Genomic DNA, 20,391 nt, shown 5'->3' with positions numbered 1-20,391 from the left:
CGAGTTACAATCACATCTCGTACTTTTTCATTCAAACAATTTTTACTTTTCACAAATCAATCTTTTATAAATAAGGATAAGGATCAGGATCAAACTCAGAATCTGTTGATTACAAATCTAAAGTAAGACTAATTCAAAATAGAAAGTTCATTGAGAGAAATTACATTAATAATACACGAATTACTATATATTTTTTATTATTTATTCGTATAAAGGTTATAAAACTTAAAAATATATATATATCCAACGTGTGTTAAATGTTGATTCCGTTAATATCTAAAAAAAAGCGTCTATCGCGCGAAAATGTTTTTTCACGATTTGGACAAATCGTTATTCAAATATTTGATATATATATATATATATATATTTTTTTTTTACTTTGTTGTCAAGCAGACTTCTTCATGGACGGTATCTCGAAGTGTTACGCGCACACATACGTTTTAAGGGTTCATGTACTGAGGCTAGTGCCAGTGTATTACATTGTGTGCTTAATAAATAATTTCCGAATGGATAAAAATTTATCACTTATAGCTGACATCTGAAGTCCAAGATATACCCTTAAAGCATCAGTGTGACGTGTAACTACAATTATATTACCTAAAATCTTATGCTAACTAAAACTTCATTATATATATAAATCTTGTAATATACATATCGATCGTGTGCTATGTTATTAAAATAGATCTTTGATGTTTGTCTGAAAACAAATACATATTTATACACATACAATTGTATAACTCTCGAGGCACTAATTATCAAAGGGACGGCATAAAAATCTCTTCAATCACGCAAGTATGTATATATAAACAGGACGGTATCATTGTCATTTACTCGATCTTGTGAATCGATCTGAAATACATCTGACTCTCCTACCCTACTATTTACATATTATGCCGATCACATTAACGTTTTGTATATCTCTTTGATTGATCTTTTTTTTATATATATTGAATGAGATTAAAGCAATATAAAACAAAAGTTTATCTCTAAAGTCGAGAATATTAACGAGTACTACGAAGGCACGATTTGCGAATGATACTTCATGAAACAGAGTAAGAAATATTAGAAAATTAAAAGTTGTGTTTTTTATTGACAGAAAAAAAATACAAAAAAAACACCGAAAAAAAGTAAGTTAGCTATCATAGTTTAGTGCTGTCCAGGATTTATACAATAATTTTAGGCTTAAAATTAAAGTGTATCAGGGTTCACGTCTATTGTCATTTCTTCTCATTTCATATCTATTTTCTCGAAACGCGCAACGCTTGTTCTCAGGAAAATGATTTTAAAACATTTATTTGATATTATAAAAGATACATTTTTTTCTAATGTTGAAATATTATTTAAATATTTTTAAAATATCTCACAGAAATAGTTTTGCAATATTTTTATATCCGTCAGATCCTATAAAACAAATATTTTCAATAATCTTGAAAAGATTTCATGTATTATACATGTATTCAGATATCTTCAATATTTCTTCTAACATCAAGTTAATCTTGTTCCCGAGACTAAGCATCGAATTTTACGAGAAAATAAGTATGAAGCGAGACAATAGATGGTAAATATCAATATATTTCAATTTTAAACACAAAATCCAAACAAATTCTAGATAACACTGTGATAGCTTATTAAAAATTTGGAAAACTAATATTCTTTTCGGTACTTTTTTAATCACTATGAACACTTTTGTCATAAATGTTTTGGTAATTATAATTAATAGCGTAACTTTAACGGAAAACGACTGCTACTATTACGCTGGATTTGTACTTTAAATGCTTTGCCTCCAAAAGTACGATGCCCTAACCATATAAAAAGTAAAAAAATTTCATGCATTCTAAGATTTAAAAAAAAAAGGACGGATAATATTCACAATAATTCTCATTAAACAATACAATTAAAATGTAAAATTCGCGAAATTGCGTTAGTATTGCAATTACTTTCAGAAATTACTTTTGATTGTGCAATCTTATGACAAAATCAGTTTGTGCGCGCTTTGTATAATTCAAAAATATAAATAATAATATACTTTCTATATTGTAAAAGCCTTCGAGCCTAAAATATTAATTGCTCTTGACAAAATATAATCTTCTAAAGTATCGTTTACATGCGCGAAAATATATGAAAATAAGAATATAAAAAGATCGTGAGATTTTTATAATTACGAAATGTATCTGTGCTACACAAATTGCATAGCGAAAAAATCTTCAGTTTAAGCATTGTGTATAAAAAGTCAAAATTATTAAAAGTAATCAAAAAAGAAATTAATTCTTAAAATTCATCATTCCACATTGATCATTGCACACGCGTATCATATTTGTAAAGTCATATAAAAACGATTTTTCAGATTATTTAAAAATGAGATTCGTGGACATGTACTATGTTCTAATTTATTGTATTATTCCAGATTTGTGCTCCGTTAACTGAGGCAAATCATGGCGATAGAATGGACAAATGCTTTTACCTTTGCGTTATCGCTAGCCATCGCCGAATTGCTGCGTTCGGAAGTACCTCGTTAACGTGACGACAAGCGATGCGACAAGCAGGAAACCTGTTGGTGTAGTTAAAAGCATAGCAGCATTGTAAATTGGGCAGTAGGGACACTGGGAGCTGCCGCAAACCTCACATATATTTAATGTATATGTAGGCAGTGCATCGAATATAGATTCGTTGAAACGTTCTGAAACGAAAATAACGAACATGTATCGATAACAAATATGATAAAGCAAATAAATTTAGTATTATTGTATATTCATAAATACCTGGCGAATAGTAATCGTAAACACGAATGGAAAGGTATCTCGACATGTTTGCGACCGGATACCAACGTTCCACCGTGAAGTTTACGCACGTTTCTTCACTGTCCAGATAATCGAAGTAGAAGACCACTTTTCTTTCTTGGAAACGTGCTCTTTGAAGATTCCTCACCTGCTTCGATAGAATGTATCTGTCCAAGGTTTGCTGCTGGATTATGTAGCCAGTTGGTACTTCTACATCCAGCACAGCCATGCCAGAACGTACAGATTCGTTGATATTCGTCCATCTGTACGCAAACACATTGCATATTTATAAATAAATAAAAAACAATAGCGAGATTATTATGAGCAATCTCACCTTTGACAGCTAAGATACGAGATGTGAGACTGATTTCTACCATGGAAATTTGCTCTGGTGACTAGATCGAAGGCTTTAACCGGCGGCTCTGTTTGGAATTTCTTTATATCTACATTATATTGCACGTGCATTTGCAAAATAGCGTAGCCCGCGCCTTTCGCTTGTACCTTTACAGTTCCCCATGCTTCAGGAATCTAAAAAATAATTACATGATATTGAATCATCATTTTTTAATACGATTCGCGCGTCGTATTAAATGTACTTGTCTCAAAATGTTAAATACCTCAATAGTTTGAAGCCTCGCTAGATTTTTGTCATTCACAGTTAACGTCTTAGTCTTCCCTGGCAAAGCAGTAGCCTCTACCGTTACCGTGAGCGCACTGACATCCCTAATTCTTGACCTCACGGTGTACTCCATCAGAGCCTTCATTGCCCATACGGTATCCTGAGTGGAAGCCCATCCACCATCCGTCAACCTTTGCGCATTCAGCCACTTTATTATTGGTTCTATCATGATTTCTTGCCGGGCAACATGAACAAGTAGCGCGTACGCAGTTGTCTCTATGTTCTCCGAGTCGTACTTATACGGTAATCGCGGCAATAGGAAAGGTTTCTGATTTTCCATCTTGTATGGAGGAAGTGGTACTTGTTCTCTGCCCCAGTATGTTAATCCGCCTTCTCTTCGTGCGTGTCTCGCCAGAATATTGAAGGCATATTCGGCATTCGAGGATTTCGCTACCAAGAGTGCATAGGCCACTATTGCTATCTCATAAGGCTTACCGCGAGCCTCTAACAGATTCAGATTTCTCTCCAACCATTTGATAGCGTTAGCCGCGCTCAGAGCCACTTGAGAACCTAGGCCGCCTGTAAGATCCTTGACGCTCTCTAGTGTGATGAGCACATGAGCAGTGAGACTGATATTTCGATGGACTATTATGTCGTTTCTGTAGTTTAAGGAACTATTCATCTTTCGGTCTGGTAGCCAGGTCACTTCGTAGAACGCGCCTTCCGGCGATTGATGCTTCAGTATCCAAGAAACCGCTTGAGCGATTACCTCGGGATCAATATACAGGTAATTCTCCCATTCGTAGAAGCTGGCCTCCTGGAAGATTCGCGCACAGAATGCTGTCAGCCAGACGCTTGGCGTTGACTGATTCCAATCAGTACGGAAAAAGCTGAAAGATCCGTCGGGATTCATGAATGACAGCTGTCGTTGATAACCGATATTCATGTAGTAGAAACTCTCTTTTTCCTGCGTGCGATTGCGCTGATTGATCAAGCGCATATACAAGGTGGTATACATGTTGGCGGCAAAACTGAACATGTTCTGCTCGGCGCAATCCATTGGCAGGTTCATAAGACTCGTTGCGTTTACTGGCATCGTTGGGAAAATAGGTCCTACCACGTCGCCGACCAAGCTGATAGTCGCTTTATTAGACCCAAATACGTAGTAACGGTTTTCGTCATACGGTATAATCGGTGTCTCTGTGATATTTACGTGCATGTATTGGAACACGTAAGCGCGATTACTGAGATCTAGTAGAATCGATTGATGTCGATACTGCGGCACACCATCCGCCTCGACGTGTAGATTGCGAATCACCGAATCCTTGCCGATCAGAGTGGTCGCATAGACGTGAATTTTGATGTCACCGAGTCTCACCGGCACAATGGGCAAATAAACGATACTGGCATCTTGAGCGGGAATCCAGATGAAAAACTGATGCTCGCCAAAGGAGGTGCGCGGCTTGTATGACTGCACAATGCCATTATCCTCAACGTGAATAAACTTATAATCTTTGGAGTCTGCTAGAACAACCGTTGCCTCGATATTATAGCGCATATAATTGAAGACGGATACGCGAATACCAATTTGCTCGCCTTGTCTGCTGTGTGTCGGCATCTCCACGTTTATGTAGAACGGCAGGACGCCAGTGTAGTCCAGCGCCTTCGGCAACATACCGAAGCCGATGCTGGGCGACATGCTGAACACGGTGACCATCCAGTGTACCGGTCTTCGTGGTACGTCTAGATTAAAGATTTGCCGACCGTGTGGGCCAATATTGATATCTTTCCACAGCCAAACATTCTCGTACTGTCTTTGGATCCGATTGAACCGCCACTTGCGGAACTGTGCTAAGTCAGTCGCATTCCGCTCGACGCATCGTGCCTCGTCCGTACCGTCTTCGCAATCAAATATGCCGTCGCATTTTTTCTCCAGTCTGTAGCATCGACCGGTTAAGCACTCGCCATATCCCTGCGTCCGATTACAGAGTTCGGGTCTTCGGTATAACACAGCGTCCGTGAAGACGACTAGGCCAATGTAATCGAACGTGCGATTGACGTCAATGCCGAAGGTGGAGGACGGGTAATACACCATCTCATCTGGATCACCGTCGTGATACTGCCAAGTGTGCATGTTCGTGCCGTTGGTCTCCTCGTCGAAGTGAGCCATCTTTGTGATCACGTTCGCATATGATAATTCATTACCTGCTTGCATGGTGTAGAACGAGCGGTCGATACCCGACAAGGCGACGTAGGCACCGGGTTCGCCGTAGATAGCCACCTCGACGCGTTCGCCCGTCCTTGCCTTCTTGTTATTGATGAACACGGTAAAGTTGTTGCGCGAGATGCCGTTCACTGGGAAGGTCAATGAATCTGCAACGACCTCGCCGTAGCGGCCCACGTAATACACTACTGCTGTTGCGACGGGAGCCATCTCAGGACTCAGAGGAATCGCGAAAGTCTTTATATTGTGCTGCATGTTGTCCTCACCAGACAAAAGTATTATGCCTTTGGACATGATGATGTAGTTAAAGGCATCAATGTAGAAGTTGGTCTGCACGTGGAACACCATGTATTCGCCGACTTTCGGCTTTTCGGTTGATGTTGATATCTTAATGTGCTTCATATTCGGAGACTCGTGGGCGAGCAGAAGCAACTCGGTTTGTGCTCTGTAACCCTCACCATCAGTGATGTGCGCGAAGATCCTCATAGAGGCGATGTCATTCAGAATCTGATTGGCGCGATCGGCGTCGTGTTCCAGCCCCAGCTGTTTCCTGAGATCCATCTTTACGGTCCACACGTCCGCGTGTTCCGGCGATGCCCTCGGATACTGAGTATCAATGTTGCGACGTCCGCCGCTTCGCATCTCGATGTCTGCGCGAATTTCCATTACAGCGTCCCTCAACTGCGTAAACCGTAGCGGCGAATTGTCGTGGAAAGACGCGACCAGTTGTAAGGTGAACGGCATCGCTGGCTTGAAGACCTGTGGACTGCCGCCAAGGAAACGGACCTTCGTGGTGGAATTGAAGATCCTTGCCGTAGAGTAGCCGACGATCACTTCATCCAAAAACCTCTCGCCCACTGTTGCGATCATGGTGACTTCCATTCCTTCAGTCGACGGAACAAAGGTCAGCAATTCCCGCATAGGATATTGAAAATGGTACGTTCCATTGAAAAATCTCAACACCGGTATTCTCTCCTCGTATACATCGAGTATTCTAAACCACGATGGATAATATTCATTGAAGTTGAAGTATCTCTCGACGGGATCGATCGGCAATTGGGTGGGATTGCGTATTCTCTCCAATGGCTTGAAACTGGCCTTCAGAGTCAGATTACCCCTCACCGGCGCGCCCGAGGTGTAATTCGCCTGAACGATACCGTAAATGTAGGGATCGTTGTCAAAGAAGAATGCCGGCATCGTGACGTTGACTTCGAAACGCGTCTGATAGTATTCTTCTACGAGGAACGTCTTCTCCTCCACTTGACTCTGCGCTATTACTTGCACGATCCATTCACCAAAGACCGGTTGATCGGAAAGCTGGTACGATAGCGACACTGTACCTAGATTGCTCTGTCTGCTCAGCCACCTTCTCATAATTCTTCTATTCGGATCTAACATGTACACGTCCACGGGATTGTCGTAAGCTTTTAGCTCCGTATTGATCGGAATCGTTCTGAATCGCACTGTTTCACCCTGCATGTACATGGGCTTGTCCAACTGTATGAAAATGGTCATGGAGCGCTGGGAGAATATTAGTTTGGTTTCATTCAGAAAGGCCTGGCCACCTTCCAGATTGTTATACATCCCTTCCACGCGCAACTTGTAGTCACCACCCACAGAAGTGGGTGGCATGCGCATCATCAAAGTTTCAGGTATGCCCTCCTTTACTTCCTGATGGTCCGCCGATATCTCCACGCCGTTTCGCTGAATAGATGTACGCACCGTCATAGGTAGTGGGCTGTGAAGAATATTCACAGCAACTCTGTACACTTGACCTGGTCTGACCATGCGAGACGCCACCACAAAGTACGTACTACAAATAAATAAAAAATGTTACATTAAATTCATTTAACGATGATTTACACAAGATTCTTTTTCATTATTGGATTCAATATAACGATACTCACGATTGTTTAATTATAACATTCTCATTTTGACCTAAAGGATTCCGGAATCCAAAGCCTCCTGCATTCTGATCCCACTCGTCGTAACGATTCCATGGAAGCCTAGAGGTAGATTCTGTCGGTTCCTGTGGGGTGAACTGAGGCAATGGCCATTCCTGGCCATTTCCCAAAGCCAGGAACAAAAAGAGAATCCAGACCAACATCTTTTCTGAAATGTATGACTCATTATTCATTTATATTCCGCGAAAACGTTCGAAAGTATGTTCAAGAGATGATCTTTCAGACAAGCCGTTCAGTGGATAAAAACCGGAGTATAAGAATCAATTCATGACTAACGCAAGAGCAGTGACGTAGTGTCAATTACAGTTAATTGTTCCACGTTAAAAATCCACGACGTAAATAAATACAACTTTTGACACATATACTCGGCAGCGCCTCTAATTGGCTCTTTGATTGATTGGCGGTATGTATGACTCGCTGGGCGCGGTCCATTTTCCCCGTAAATTAACGAGACCCGGTACAGTGGTTCTGCGGCCGTCGCGGTCGTCGATGAGTCGAAAATTACGCGGCGAAACGCGTCGGAAGCGGGATCGCTCTCGCTCGGGGTTAGGCATCAGCGCGCTGCGGTCAACGCCCAAACGTCGCATTCCTTGAATCGCGTGTCGTCCTCGCGCGCTCACCTCGGGATCGCGATCTCCTGGTCGAAGTCGAATCCGCCGTGTCAACAAGTGCCGCGCGCGATTAGCATCACCGCTGTTCGCGCGCCAGACGTATGTACGAGAATACTCTCAGAGCAGGGCGTCGGGCGCGTCGAGTACGCGCATCGCGTGGTGGATGACTCGAGCGAGAGGAGTGGCCCGTTACGAACTTGTGTTTTGTCGCTGGTGACGCGCGCGGGGAATCGGTTAACCGTCGTTACCGTCGGCGCCGCGACTCGCGCTCTCGTTCACGAGCAACGGCAACTAGGAGATAGCGCGCGCCGAACCGACCGTCGATCGGGTTGATCACGGTGTCCCGGTTGTTTCGTTTATCACAACTATGTTACACCACATTCTATTCTCTTGCACCCAAAACGAGACGAGGCATATGAATAGACGTTGGAAGGAAAAGGGAGGCAAAGTTGAAAAGTACGGGAAACAAACACGTTGAGATACTGATCGTGTCTGTGTTCTGTGTACCGCGGTGTACAGGGTGACGCGAATCAACATCGTTCTACATCATTCTACATCGTGATGCCGTAAACCGGCGTGGATTATTCGAGCGCTGTATACGATTTTAAATAACATTAAAGAGGAATTTTAACATGCGTATCTCGAGCCACGTTACATACATCCTGCAACGCTGTCTCCCGTAATAGAGTACACCTAGTCTGGCATAATGGATGAACCGCCTAAAAAATTACCGTGCAATACGCTAACGTAAGTCCACAAGACTTGTGACACTTTTGACAATGATTCATCGCAAAAAGTAATTGATCAAATTGGGTCATTACCTGCTTAACTGACACTGTCTAAACACAAGTCATTTCTATATTTTAATTTTAATGATTTTGTTTAAACCGTTAAAGATTTAATTTCGTAGATGCAAAATTGCGACATTTATTTCATTGAACATTTATAATTAGCAACGCATAGGTTTAATGATATAGTTAATTGTCAAAAATTCAACGTTTTTTGTACAAACAGGGCCAAAGAATTGCTGTGCAACAGGGGTATTACTAATCACACTCTGGAGAAATGGGAGAGGTCCTTGAAAACTTTGCCTAAAAATGGACAAAAGCATTTTGAGCCTGATAATTCCATGCTTCAAAATGTTCAAATAGAGAATGGACTTAAAAATCGTAGAGACTTGTTGAATATTGAGAGGGTTGAACGCATCTCAGAATTAGCCTGTGCCGAGTGGTTACCATCTCAGAAGAGAGCTCGCGTTACTAAAAGATCTGGTCAAGACTGGAGCAATTTTGGTCTGGAGAGGAATGGTTCATTATATTTGCTAGCTGAGGAAACATTATTTCTCATGGAAACGGTACTACAATCTACATATCACGTTTTTTAACAATGTTTCAATCATGTATGCATTATTTCAGATTTATTTAATATATTCTATTGTATGTTATTGTAGAATTGTCTTGAACTCATTTGGAATGGACTATCATGTTCGATCCAGCAAGCATACGAAATTTTGCTTGATGATTCGGCATGTACTCTGGAAGAATATAGGGTTTACAGTCAATTAACTCGCTATGGCTATCGTATACAACGCTATTTGTATGAAGAGTTGGACAAGTGCAACAAAACGGATGAGTCCGCTCCCGCTAAACGGAAAATTATTGTTGATCCTGAGAATGGACTGAGAATGTCTGACAACCAATCACAGAATAAGCCAAACTCAAAAAAATCCAAACCAACTTTGACAAAGGATGCGCCACAGACATCGGATAAACCTCCTGTTAGTCTTAATATAAAAGACCATCAAAAAACTACTGTACAAGAAACTGTAAAACAGACAGTACGTAATCTAGTAGACATTGTATGTAATATAGAAAGTAATGAAAATGGAAATAAACCAGCTACTTCCCAAGGAACGGCAAACAATGTAACAGAAAACGATACAAATAACGAAGAAAAGAATCGAAATTCTAAACCGGAAATAATTTCCGACGAGACTTTGTTGGGCAATATTTTAATTCTTAAAGACACGTCGTGTAAAGCATCGAAATGGCCGGGTGCTCGCATTCAGCGTAACGTTAAAAAGTTGCCTAAGAGAAACGACAAAGTATCACCGCCAGAAATTTCTATAATCGATTCTAGTAGCACAGGTGATAATTCCAGACATACAGCGAAACGGAAGGTTTTTACACAAAATGACGAGTGTCATGCGAAAAAATCAAAACATGAGGTAAGATTTTTTTTTTTTAAATATTTGTCAAAAATAATTTTTTTTCTCCCTCTTTGTTCAGGTGATTGAGCTGTTGTCTGACGATGAAATTCAAGAATTACCTCGGTGTATGACAAGAATGGAAATGTTGAATCTTTTACCAAATATCGCCTTACAATCGGAAATTAAGGAGAAAATTTCCAGACGATATATACCACACAATATAAGGCCTCAGAGGAGCATGTATCAATATAATCGGACGTCGATTTTAAAAATGCAGGAAAACGACAAACGAGTGCGACAAAATTGTAAAGATAATAGAACCAACGCCAGACAAAATGCGTCTCACTCTAGGAGCCCTCTTGCTATTAATAACAGAAGTCCTTTGCTACCAAATCCACCTTCACTTGCGCGTAGTCCATCTTGTCCATCACGACCGTTTTATGCCTTAGACCAAGTTCACAGAACGAACATCAGCTTGCCTTATCCATACAGATTTCCATACAATTATCTTTCAGACGTTTATATGCAGAATAGGGTCACGCAGAATGTATTTCAAAATTTATTCGTCGCTTTTGGGAACCATGGAAATGCCGTTCAAAGAAGTCTCACCATACAGATGAACAATTTTATGATGCCGATAGAGGGATATCGAACGAGAAATTTCTTTACGGAGAACTCGCTTCGACACGGCTTCTATCAAAATGTTTTATGGCAGCAAAGATTTTGTCAGCGGAGAATGACAGAGAACGCGTTGACACACAGCAACGCGCATTCTGTTGTCTCAAGACGACGACACGATGATGCTAGTAGTTCAGTCAGTCATGAGATCGTTAATCGGCCTTCTTTTACGACACGTTTAGGAACTAGTTCGTGGATGGAATTGAAGAAAAGATGGTCTGAAGAAAAAACTATCACTATCGACGATGAAGATTATAAAAATATGAATGAGGAAGATTGTACAGAAGTGCAAGTTGTAAAGCTTATCAATCCTTTGGTTGGTCCTAGAAACGCATCCTCGCTGACAGAAATCTTTAGTAAACTCGCTATAATAAAATCAGCACCGGAAAGAATTGTCAGAAGGAAAAAGAGTAAATATAAGATATCATATAATGTGTACTCTTGTACACAACATTATAGAAAGGCAAATCCTGGTCAACCACTGTACAGTTTAGTAGTGATAAGGTATTATCTTTTAATAAGAAAATTATATTTCTGTGCATATCAGTATTTAATAACTCTTGATTAAATTACAGAAAAGAAGACTCAATCCTGCAACCTGTTGAATTAAATCGTTTACAACAAGATGCGAAAGGCTCTCAGATAGTATTAGCATACGTGTCAATGTCAATATCATACATTCAGCCAGGTATTATAACAATGCCGAACATATAATTTTTTATTCAGGTACATGTAATTAAAGTTATTTTGGAGAAAGCGATATAATATATCTATATTAAAGATTATCCTGTAAGATCCATAAATTTCTTTTGCTATATCTCAATAAACTTTTATATGTATATGATACTTCCTTTAATTAAAAAAAAGAAGAAACTAATAAAACTACAAAATGGACACTGTTAGTGGGGACTTGAATAAGTGACATCTGTACAGACTGGGATGATAAAAACAATATCACATTTATGTATTACATTATGTATTACATTATTTATATATCACACTGTATTGCATTTGTTTCCTAAATATTAGAATCTGAGTATATGTATCTGTGATAAACATATACATCAAACTATAAAATGTCATCTCAATATTGCATTAAAATAAAATTACAAAATTTTAATAATTAAAAATATTGAAATTGAAAAAATTTATTTTTTGAGTTGTATAATAAATGAGCGACATATATATGCACATACATACGCGTACACGTTGTACATACATGCACACACTATGCGTGCGCATGCGCACATTTATACACACATGTATGAGCCTCTGTTTACGGTTCACTTTACGGCGTGCATAGGTGCATTGCACTTTCTCTACTTTTGCGTGTTGTATCGTATTATGATACTGTGAAATTTGACAACCAGCTGATTCAAATCGATTAAAAAAGACTGATGGAGGAACCAGTGCGAAAACAAGCTCGAAAGGAGAAACCTGAAGCGGCCGGAAGCGCTAGCGTAACGCAAAGCGATGGAAATACATTAGATTCGAGTTCCTATCTAACCTACGACATTTTGAGAATTATTTTTCAATATTTATCTGCCAAGGACCTAGCGAACGCCGCGATAGTTTGCAGGTACAACGTGTTTATTAATAATCCACGATGGATTTAATCTAATAATACATTTATTTGATATAAGCGAATTGCATAGTTATAGTTTTTATATAATATATAAAGAATGAATACAAACAAGATTTCTCTTACAAATAATCTGTCTCATGTGGCATTTCATCTCATAAAAGTTTATGATAAAATTATGATAAAACTATCAATGATAATATCTAATATCAACATGCTACAAATGAAAAATATATGGTGTTCAAGGAACACAGCATAAATTTAACTATAAACTTGTTCTTTTTAGGTCCTGGTTAGAAGCAGCAAATAAAGAAAAACGGACAAGAGGTCCTTGTTGCTTTATGCAAGCTTATAAAACTGAAGATTATTTAAGTAATATCAACAATATAAGAGTTAAACCATCGCTGGGTTTGTTTTTCATTCCTAATGATTTACCAGCCGATATAGAAGGTAAACATTTTAAATTTCTTTTATATTTTTTGTTGATAATGACAGATACAAATTTTATGAAAATAAATTTTAATTAACTTACTAGTATATAAAAATATGTAGTAAGTAGTAGATAAATTGATAATCAGATAAATACAAAAATTTTATCAACAGCAAATGTTTTACTTCAATTTAAGACAATTTATTTTTGGAATATGTTTAATGCTATTTTGATGTTAATTTTTAAATTACATTTTTTTAAATATAAAAAATGGTATATATTATTTTTATAAAATAATATACAAGTAATAAGTATAATTCTAGCTCTATATGTAGATTGTTGAAATCAATTGCTTATTTGTTTATTTTTTTAGAACGTATTGAGGCTTTACTACCAGATGATTGTAAGGCTGTAATGTTATATGGTAAAGGTATCATTATGGATAATAATGAGATGGAATATCATTCACTCTCTAGTATGGCATGTGCATTCTTACCACAAATTCCAAATGTACAAGTAAAATTGTTTAAACTGACAGAATGCGAATTTTGTATTATACGGAGATCAATTGAATATGAACAAATTATTAGCACAATTGATAATGATGAAATATCTTCAAATCAGATGTCTACTTGTTGTATGTTATTTTGTAATAATGCAGGTCATACCATAGCAACACGTTGGTCCTCAGTCATACAAAAAAGGTATGTTTATATTTAATTTATATTTAATTAAAAAAGTATCCAAGTTATTATTCAGTTATTAGATCCATTTGCTAGAACAATAACACAATTTAAAAATGATATTTTTGAGTTGTGTGCAAAAAAAAGTACAGATCTTTGGAGTTCTTATTACTAAGAATTATGTAATTCAGCTTCTAAAATTGAAAAATGAGAAAGACAATTCTACATCAAGAGTGTCATAAATCAAAGCTCATTTTTTTGAAAATTTGTGTTTTTTGTAGTTATGTCATTGTTTTAGCAAATAAGCAATATATCTAACTGTTGTACAATTTTTAAAATGTACTACATTAAAAAATTTTTTAAACATACTTGTTTTTTTTTTACATGTCCAGCAAAAGAAATAAAGTAACTTCTGTATGGGGTGGTGTGTTGAAAGATATTCACGTAAAATGTCCTAATAATTTGTGCAAAACATCAAAGTACCAAGTACTTCATAGAATGGATGCACCACATTGTTTTGCTGTCCTAATCACTGGTTCTATACAGACATGGTCTATGATTTTGGATAAGAAATGCAAAACAAAAGAACAAGCCGAAGAGAGATTAAAGTTATTTAAAAATAAAGTTAAATTAAAGAAACATTCTATAGGATTTATGTTTGTGTGTAATGCTCGCGGAAGTAATCTGTATGATGAAAATCATATAGAGTCAACAATATTCAAAAAATTATTTCCTAAAGTACCTTTAGCCGGTTGCTTTGGTTATGGCGAATTTGGAAAAAATACCTTTGATGAGACAAACGAAGAAAGTGAGTATTTATTTTTTTCTTTCATGAGAATATCTTCTTTTGATAAGTTGATATATATAATTTTCTTTTTGTCTTAGAAAACAGTGAAGAGGGACAGAGACCTAAGAGATCGAAGTCTTGGTATAACGAATTCTCTAGTGTGTTTTTGATACTTACATATGATTGACGATTTAAAAGAGATGGAATATTATTTACTCTCTAGTATGACGTGTGCATTCTTACCATGAATTCTGAATATAAGAGTAAAATTGTTTAAACTGAATGCGAATATTGTATTATACGGAGGACAACTAAATATCAAGAGAATTACCATAATTGATAATCACGTAATACACGATCCAGGGCTGTCGTGTGGCTCTGTACGTAGAACATCAGATCGCGAGTTCGATTCCAAGGAGCCCGCATATATGAATTAAAAATTCTTATATGCGAGCTGCCTGGGATCGAACTCGCGACATGATACTTTTATGAGTCCTTGGCATATACAAATTTTTAATGTGTATGAAAAAGTACCTATAGTTTTAAGTCTTATTATATCTTCATCATTCTTTTTTTTTAAATCTAAAAGCAGTTACGCTCCGACATTCACAGAACAAAAACAGTATAACGAACGCCATAGCAATAAATTCAAACACAAAGATTGTACTATATTCTTAGATGTAATTTGTGAAAATGCATTTTGTACGAGTCTTAAAATGATGTTACCGAAAATTAATATCAAATCAAGTTATAACTTATATAATATATTATACGTTCGTACTATATGTACGTTTTATTTCTGATTTTTTTACGTTTATTATTTTTCTTTTTTTTTAATTAATGCGAATTGTATCAAGTAGCAATCATCCGTTCAGTGTGATTCACATTATTTAAAACACGCATATCAGTGAAGTTAATGCAAATAATCCATGATATCGTGTTGCTTTACAACGCTTGTAAAATTATCGGTTAATTAGCCAGTTTGAAAGCTGATTTAGTTGGTCGTGCGCGATATGCGCGCACAAGAGAGAGGTCACACATTATTCTGTTCGGTACGAACCTGCACCCTTCTGAATATAATTATAATCCCCCGCTTGACAGTACTTCCGCGCTCGCGATACAACATGCGAGATAAAACAAGAGAAACTAGGCCAAGCGAAAGGGTACCAGCGTCTTATCGTGATACCGCCAGGATTTAAAAAGGAGTCTCCACCCTGCGGCACCAGTGATTTAACTGCTGCGACTGTCGTTCGTAATTCTAATGTGAGGCCCGCACGATTCACGATCGATTTTCCTTGCTCTTACTGATATTAAATATCCACAAAATGTTACGGAATTTAGTGTCGAAACAAATCTTTGTTCTTGTCACATTGTGGTATTCTGTATACTCGCAACAATGGGAAAGTGGTTTGCGTCAAAGATACGACGGTTACGGAGAGGATTGGATATTCATGCCAGACGGTAACGGGCAGCCCCAAGTAGCAGTGTTAAGGCTTGGAGACGGCGAAAAGAGAGGCATATTAGACAGTTCGGAAATAGCTTACATAATTTACACTCGGTATCTAATAGCAAATCCTAATATGCATATTACCTGACGCTATCGCTATTCACACTCGAACTAGCTATTAATATTTTTAAGATCTCATCCGGAAAAAGGCATACGAGTGACTCTAAATGACACCACGAATCTCGCTAGCTCTGACTTCAAGTCCTCACGAAAAACGAAGTTTATAACGCATGGATGGAAATCGAACGCTCTGAGTACCGGGCTTTTGAATATGAAGGAAGGTGCGGCTGCTTATTTATTTATTTTTTTTAATTGATTTGCGAATTAGAATTCCATGCATTTGCAAGGCGAATTCGCGAATAATGTTTCTTTCAAACAGCTTTTCTCACTCACGGTGATTACAATGTCATTCTTGTGGATTGGGAACCCTTGGCCGCGAGTACATTTTATCTGGGACCGATGCATAATACAGCAAGAGTTGGGACTGACGCCGCAAACTTTATAGACTTCTTAGTGAGAGAGACTGGACTGAAGTTGGAAGACGTTCATTTTATTGGTACATTACCTTGGTTATAATACAACAGTACTATTATTTGTAATCACAATTTCATTGTCGTCAAACTACAAGGTCATTCCCTTGGGGCACACGTGGCTGGGAATGCGGGCGGTGCGATGACTTCCGGGAAATTGAGCAGAGTGACGGGTTTAGATCCAGCATTGCCGGGATTTCACATGCTCGCCTCCGAGAAAACTCGATTAGATCCTACGGACGCAGTATTTGTCGACGTCATACATTCCTGTGGAGGTGTATTAGGCTTTCTTCAACCCCTTGGAAAAGCAGACTTTTATCCGAATGCTGGTACGGCGATTCAGCCCGGATGTTGTTGTGTCCCTGAGATAATGGGTAAAGTATCTTCGTCATTGGCGCAAATTTTTTTATGGAAAACAATAACATTTTATTCTTTCCATTTATACTAGAGGCTTGTAGTCATGGACGGTCGTACGTATACTTTACGGAAAGTATAAATTCAAAAACGGGGCTGCCGGCTAGGAAATGTGACAGCTGGAATTCATACATGAATGGAAACTGCGCTAATTCGCAGATAGTGCTCATGGGAGAGCATGTTGATCGAACTGCCGAGGGTCTATTCTTTCTTAGAACGAGATCGGACCCGCCTTACGCGTATATACCGGAAGTAACTAACAATAGTTTGTCTACGTAAAAATGATACAGTATATCTTTTCAAAATGTATATCTAGAAATAATTCCCGTTACCTTGAATCCCGTTTACTGACAGAAGCAAGAACAGCAAATATAAAATATCTAGCTTTAATAAATAGTAATTACATTATCATACACATGACTGAGATATAATAAACGTAGCAACGAATCAATCATTTTTGAATATTATAATCTTCTATCTTGCCTCAAAGAAGCTCGTAAAAACTTTATGCACCAATGTCGCATCACTCGGGCACCTGTGTTATTCCGCGATAGTTAAAAAATGTACAGCACCAACAAACACGGGAATGGCTTAACATTTAAATTGGTTTGTAAAGCAAAGTTGTGACATATTTTTTGCGATAACGATGTGTGGCTGATAGGACCATAACGCTGTCCTTAATACTCAAGGCATAAAGATGGTTCAACATAACGTGATTTGGCTCAGGTAAAAGAGTAGGCTCGCACTGAAAAAGATATTACATGATGACAGAAAAAGTTCTCGTTGAATTTTCATCAAAATATATATTCTCGTTCTTATTCAACTTACGGATAATGGTGTATCCTTATTAAGAATAACTTGCAACAGATGCGGCGGCAGGATAGGTGGGCCGGTTATTTTCTCCCAAGGTTTGTGTGGTGGTATTTCTTGTCCATACTCTGTTTGCGTACTACTAGTGACACCCTCGCTATCTTTTGCGAGAGCTTGAAATACCTCAAAGTCAGACTTCTTTACAGAAACTAAATTGTTCTTGGAACCCATACCATTGTCCACAATTTTCTGTAACATCAAACCAACAATGATACATAACATGGGAATACAAAAGCAGTGTAAATAATATACAGAGCTATTAAATTTATAAATGTAACACTTACCAGTCCAGGATCGTGCCTCCATTCACCATCGACAAAAAATTTATACTGATGTTCTCCCTCTGGCAGGTCAATTATAGTGACAAAATCTCCATGACTCTTTACCATCGGTAATGTCTTCCATCCAGTAAATGTACCGCTAATATACACCTGCTTTCCACCTCCTTCCCACTTGAAAACAGTTGGTAGTACCTTGCTGTCTGCAACTTTTGTTCCCTCGGATACTGTGTTAGATCTTGGTCTCTGTGATCCAAAATCATCCCCATCCTGTTGGCCACTCTATTTATATTTATATCAAATTACAATTGTAATATTTTCACATGTACCCAAATGTCATTTCAATATCTCTTGCTATTACCTTTACAAAGTATGACTCTTCTTCTTCATGGGAGGACTGAAATACGAGCTTTTGACTTGGCTTTTTGTCAAAGACAAACGCCTGGCCTTCCTTCCCTGGAGAGGGTGGAGGATGATCTTTATTATGTCGCTCCCTGCTTACTGTAGTGCCGTGGTGATGGCCAACAGGCTGATTGCTACCAGCATTACCCATTACTGCAATCAAGTTCTTGATGAAAAGATCTAATTTTATCTTCTTGCCAAATAATTTTATAGCAAATAAATTAAAATATGACAGATATTTTGTAGGCTAATCCGAGGTAATTTATTGACAATATTATTTCTTTTAACAAGAAATAAACGTAATAAAGAAGCTTTAAAGATTCAGACATTACTTTAACGTGGTCGACATAAAACTCATTATGTCCAACAAGTGTAACGTTAATTACTTGTTTGCAACAATCTCACCTGGTGCTCCGATGTACTATTTCGATAATATACGTGTCAACGACGAATCGGAAATGTAAACACTCGCTGGCGACGTTAAAGCTAGGTCAATCCGACCTCGGAAAAATTTCCGATGTGATTCTATTCTTACGTTTAGATTGTCCTGCAGTCCGTTTACGAAACGAGAATTACATTCTGACCGTGGTTGTACACAACGCAACTATCATGTCACAAGACTTCTTATCACTTAAAACAGTTACCTAATATCGACACTAAAAGGTACATGTAGAAAATCGCATTACCGAAAGAGTAACATATCGCAAGTCGGCAAGATCGATTACTTCTGCCACTTTTATTTTTCGATGATCGCTCGCGAACACTCGAGAAGACCGAACGAAATTTTAAACACTCGTTAAAGGCACAAAGTGCTCGAAATTGTGCGCTATAAAGCGTTTGGCAACAATAGCGATGGAACAACGTTTAATCGAGAAGGGGATGTTAATTGCAGTATTTGGATTTCGCGGGCATGTGCAGCGCCACGACAGTGTCGACAGTTTCGCGCCGTGCCGGGACCGACGATCCGTGCAGTCGCATCGCGCTCCTCGCGATTTTCCAGTTTTTCGTCGTTGTCGAACACGAATTTCGGGTCCGAACGTGGTGCCGAGTGCCGCGTGATCGCGACATCGTGTTGATTCGGTGATCCCGTCGAGGGACGCCGTTTTCATGCCGATTGAAATGTGAGGAATTTTCCGAAGCAACGGTATCGCGGGTGCGCATGCGCCGCCATCACACAGTCTCACTCCGGCTGCCGACCGCGACGATTCGTAGCCGGCGTTCCCGCGTCTTCTACTCGTCGAAACTCGCGAATTACGGGTTCAAATGAATATGGAGCGTTCATAGATGACGAGTGAAGTGCCAGGAAGATGAAGCGCAGCACTAGGGATGTGATGTGAAGTCACACGGCCAGTCGCGATTCACGTACGTGTGCGATCACCCCGCTACATTTCATACTGATACCGGCGAGCAAGGGTCGGCAGTGTCGAAGTGTCGAACGACCGTCGTATTGTTATTTTGATTCGCGTGCGCGACTGCGATCGCGTGTGCCGTGCTGTTTTTGTTTTCACGCCGCTTGAGCTTGACGACCGCGACGATTCGTAACCTCCTTTCCGCGTTTTTTACTCGTCGGATGATTGTCGCTCCTTTTCGGGGCTTTGGAGGGTAGCAGGGTAGGACTCAGCATGACTAGACGGCGCGGGGAGAGGATGGCAGAGTGACTTTTGGTATCCGGGAATGCTGAGTGAAGTGCTGCGCGATCACGAGTACCGCGACGTCGTCTCGATTCGGCGATCACGTCGAGGAACTTTGTTTTCGTGCCGATCGAAATTTCTCCGAATCGCCCGAACCTACGGTGTATATAACCTTCCTACGCGGACGCCCGCGCG

General features: G+C 38.9%; 5 protein-coding genes across 10 annotated transcripts; 3 read left to right on the top strand and 2 right to left on the bottom strand.

Moving 5' to 3' along the window:
• Positions 1–180: 180 nt before the first annotated feature.
• LOC105200215 (CD109 antigen) lies at positions 181–8,380 on the bottom strand. Of its 3 annotated transcripts, none has more exons than XM_039455955.1 (6): positions 8,205–8,380; positions 7,528–7,727; positions 3,395–7,433; positions 3,112–3,305; positions 2,760–3,040; positions 181–2,677 (listed from the first exon to the last, which is right to left on the bottom strand). In XM_039455955.1, exons 2-6 carry the CDS (start codon positions 7,725–7,727, stop codon positions 2,475–2,477), a joined length of 4,917 nt encoding a protein of 1,638 aa, XP_039311889.1. In that variant the 5' UTR covers positions 8,205–8,380; the 3' UTR covers positions 181–2,474. The 3 variants fall into 3 exon arrangements, with proteins under 3 accessions (XP_039311889.1, XP_011165963.1, XP_039311888.1); XM_011167661.3 differs by having other exon boundaries at positions 7,528–7,732; positions 8,205–8,379; XM_039455954.1 differs by lacking the exon at positions 8,205–8,380 and adding an exon at positions 7,861–8,112 and having other exon boundaries at positions 7,528–7,732.
• A 305-nt stretch (positions 8,381–8,685) lies between these two features.
• Positions 8,686–11,984, top strand: LOC105200214. The gene is made up of 5 exons (XM_011167660.3): positions 8,686–8,942; positions 9,210–9,549; positions 9,646–10,422; positions 10,484–11,586; positions 11,658–11,984. The coding sequence occupies exons 1-5, from the start codon at positions 8,902–8,904 to the stop codon at positions 11,794–11,796; spliced, it is 2,400 nt and encodes a 799-aa protein (XP_011165962.1). The 5' UTR covers positions 8,686–8,901; the 3' UTR covers positions 11,797–11,984.
• Positions 11,985–12,315: 331 nt separating this feature from the next.
• On the top strand, positions 12,316–15,281 carry LOC105200213. The gene is made up of 5 exons (XM_011167659.2): positions 12,316–12,661; positions 12,951–13,114; positions 13,468–13,798; positions 14,170–14,585; positions 14,663–15,281. The coding sequence occupies exons 1-5, from the start codon at positions 12,480–12,482 to the stop codon at positions 14,749–14,751; spliced, it is 1,182 nt and encodes a 393-aa protein (XP_011165961.1). The 5' UTR covers positions 12,316–12,479; the 3' UTR covers positions 14,752–15,281.
• A 125-nt stretch (positions 15,282–15,406) lies between these two features.
• On the top strand, positions 15,407–17,466 carry LOC105200211 (pancreatic triacylglycerol lipase). Of its 2 annotated transcripts, XM_026138011.1 has the most exons (6): positions 15,412–15,827; positions 15,906–16,122; positions 16,204–16,352; positions 16,451–16,627; positions 16,700–16,975; positions 17,050–17,466. In XM_026138011.1, the coding sequence occupies exons 2-6, from the start codon at positions 16,016–16,018 to the stop codon at positions 17,292–17,294; spliced, it is 954 nt and encodes a 317-aa protein (XP_025993796.1). In that variant the 5' UTR covers positions 15,412–15,827; positions 15,906–16,015; the 3' UTR covers positions 17,295–17,466. The 2 variants fall into 2 exon arrangements, with proteins under 2 accessions (XP_011165957.1, XP_025993796.1); XM_011167655.3 differs by having other exon boundaries at positions 15,407–16,122.
• Positions 17,386–19,194, bottom strand: LOC105200212 (5'-AMP-activated protein kinase subunit beta-2). 3 transcript variants are annotated; one of them, XM_011167658.3, is made up of 5 exons: positions 18,971–19,194; positions 18,525–18,718; positions 18,170–18,433; positions 17,844–18,074; positions 17,386–17,760 (listed from the first exon to the last, which is right to left on the bottom strand). In XM_011167658.3, exons 2-5 carry the CDS (start codon positions 18,714–18,716, stop codon positions 17,614–17,616), a joined length of 834 nt encoding a protein of 277 aa, XP_011165960.1. In that variant the 5' UTR covers positions 18,717–18,718; positions 18,971–19,194; the 3' UTR covers positions 17,386–17,613. The 3 variants fall into 3 exon arrangements, with proteins under 3 accessions (XP_011165960.1, XP_011165959.1, XP_011165958.1); XM_011167657.2 differs by having other exon boundaries at positions 18,170–18,445; positions 18,525–18,731; positions 18,971–19,193; XM_011167656.2 differs by having other exon boundaries at positions 18,170–18,445; positions 18,971–19,193.
• Positions 19,195–20,391: the final 1,197 nt, after the last annotated feature.

The sequence above is a fragment of the Solenopsis invicta genome, chromosome 12, assembly GCF_016802725.1.
Source record: "Solenopsis invicta isolate M01_SB chromosome 12, UNIL_Sinv_3.0, whole genome shotgun sequence".
In the NCBI taxonomy this organism is placed as follows: domain Eukaryota; kingdom Metazoa; phylum Arthropoda; class Insecta; order Hymenoptera; family Formicidae; genus Solenopsis; species Solenopsis invicta.
The sequence above is the reverse complement of the archived record's forward strand: the minus strand, read 5'-3'. Positions and strand labels throughout refer to the sequence as shown.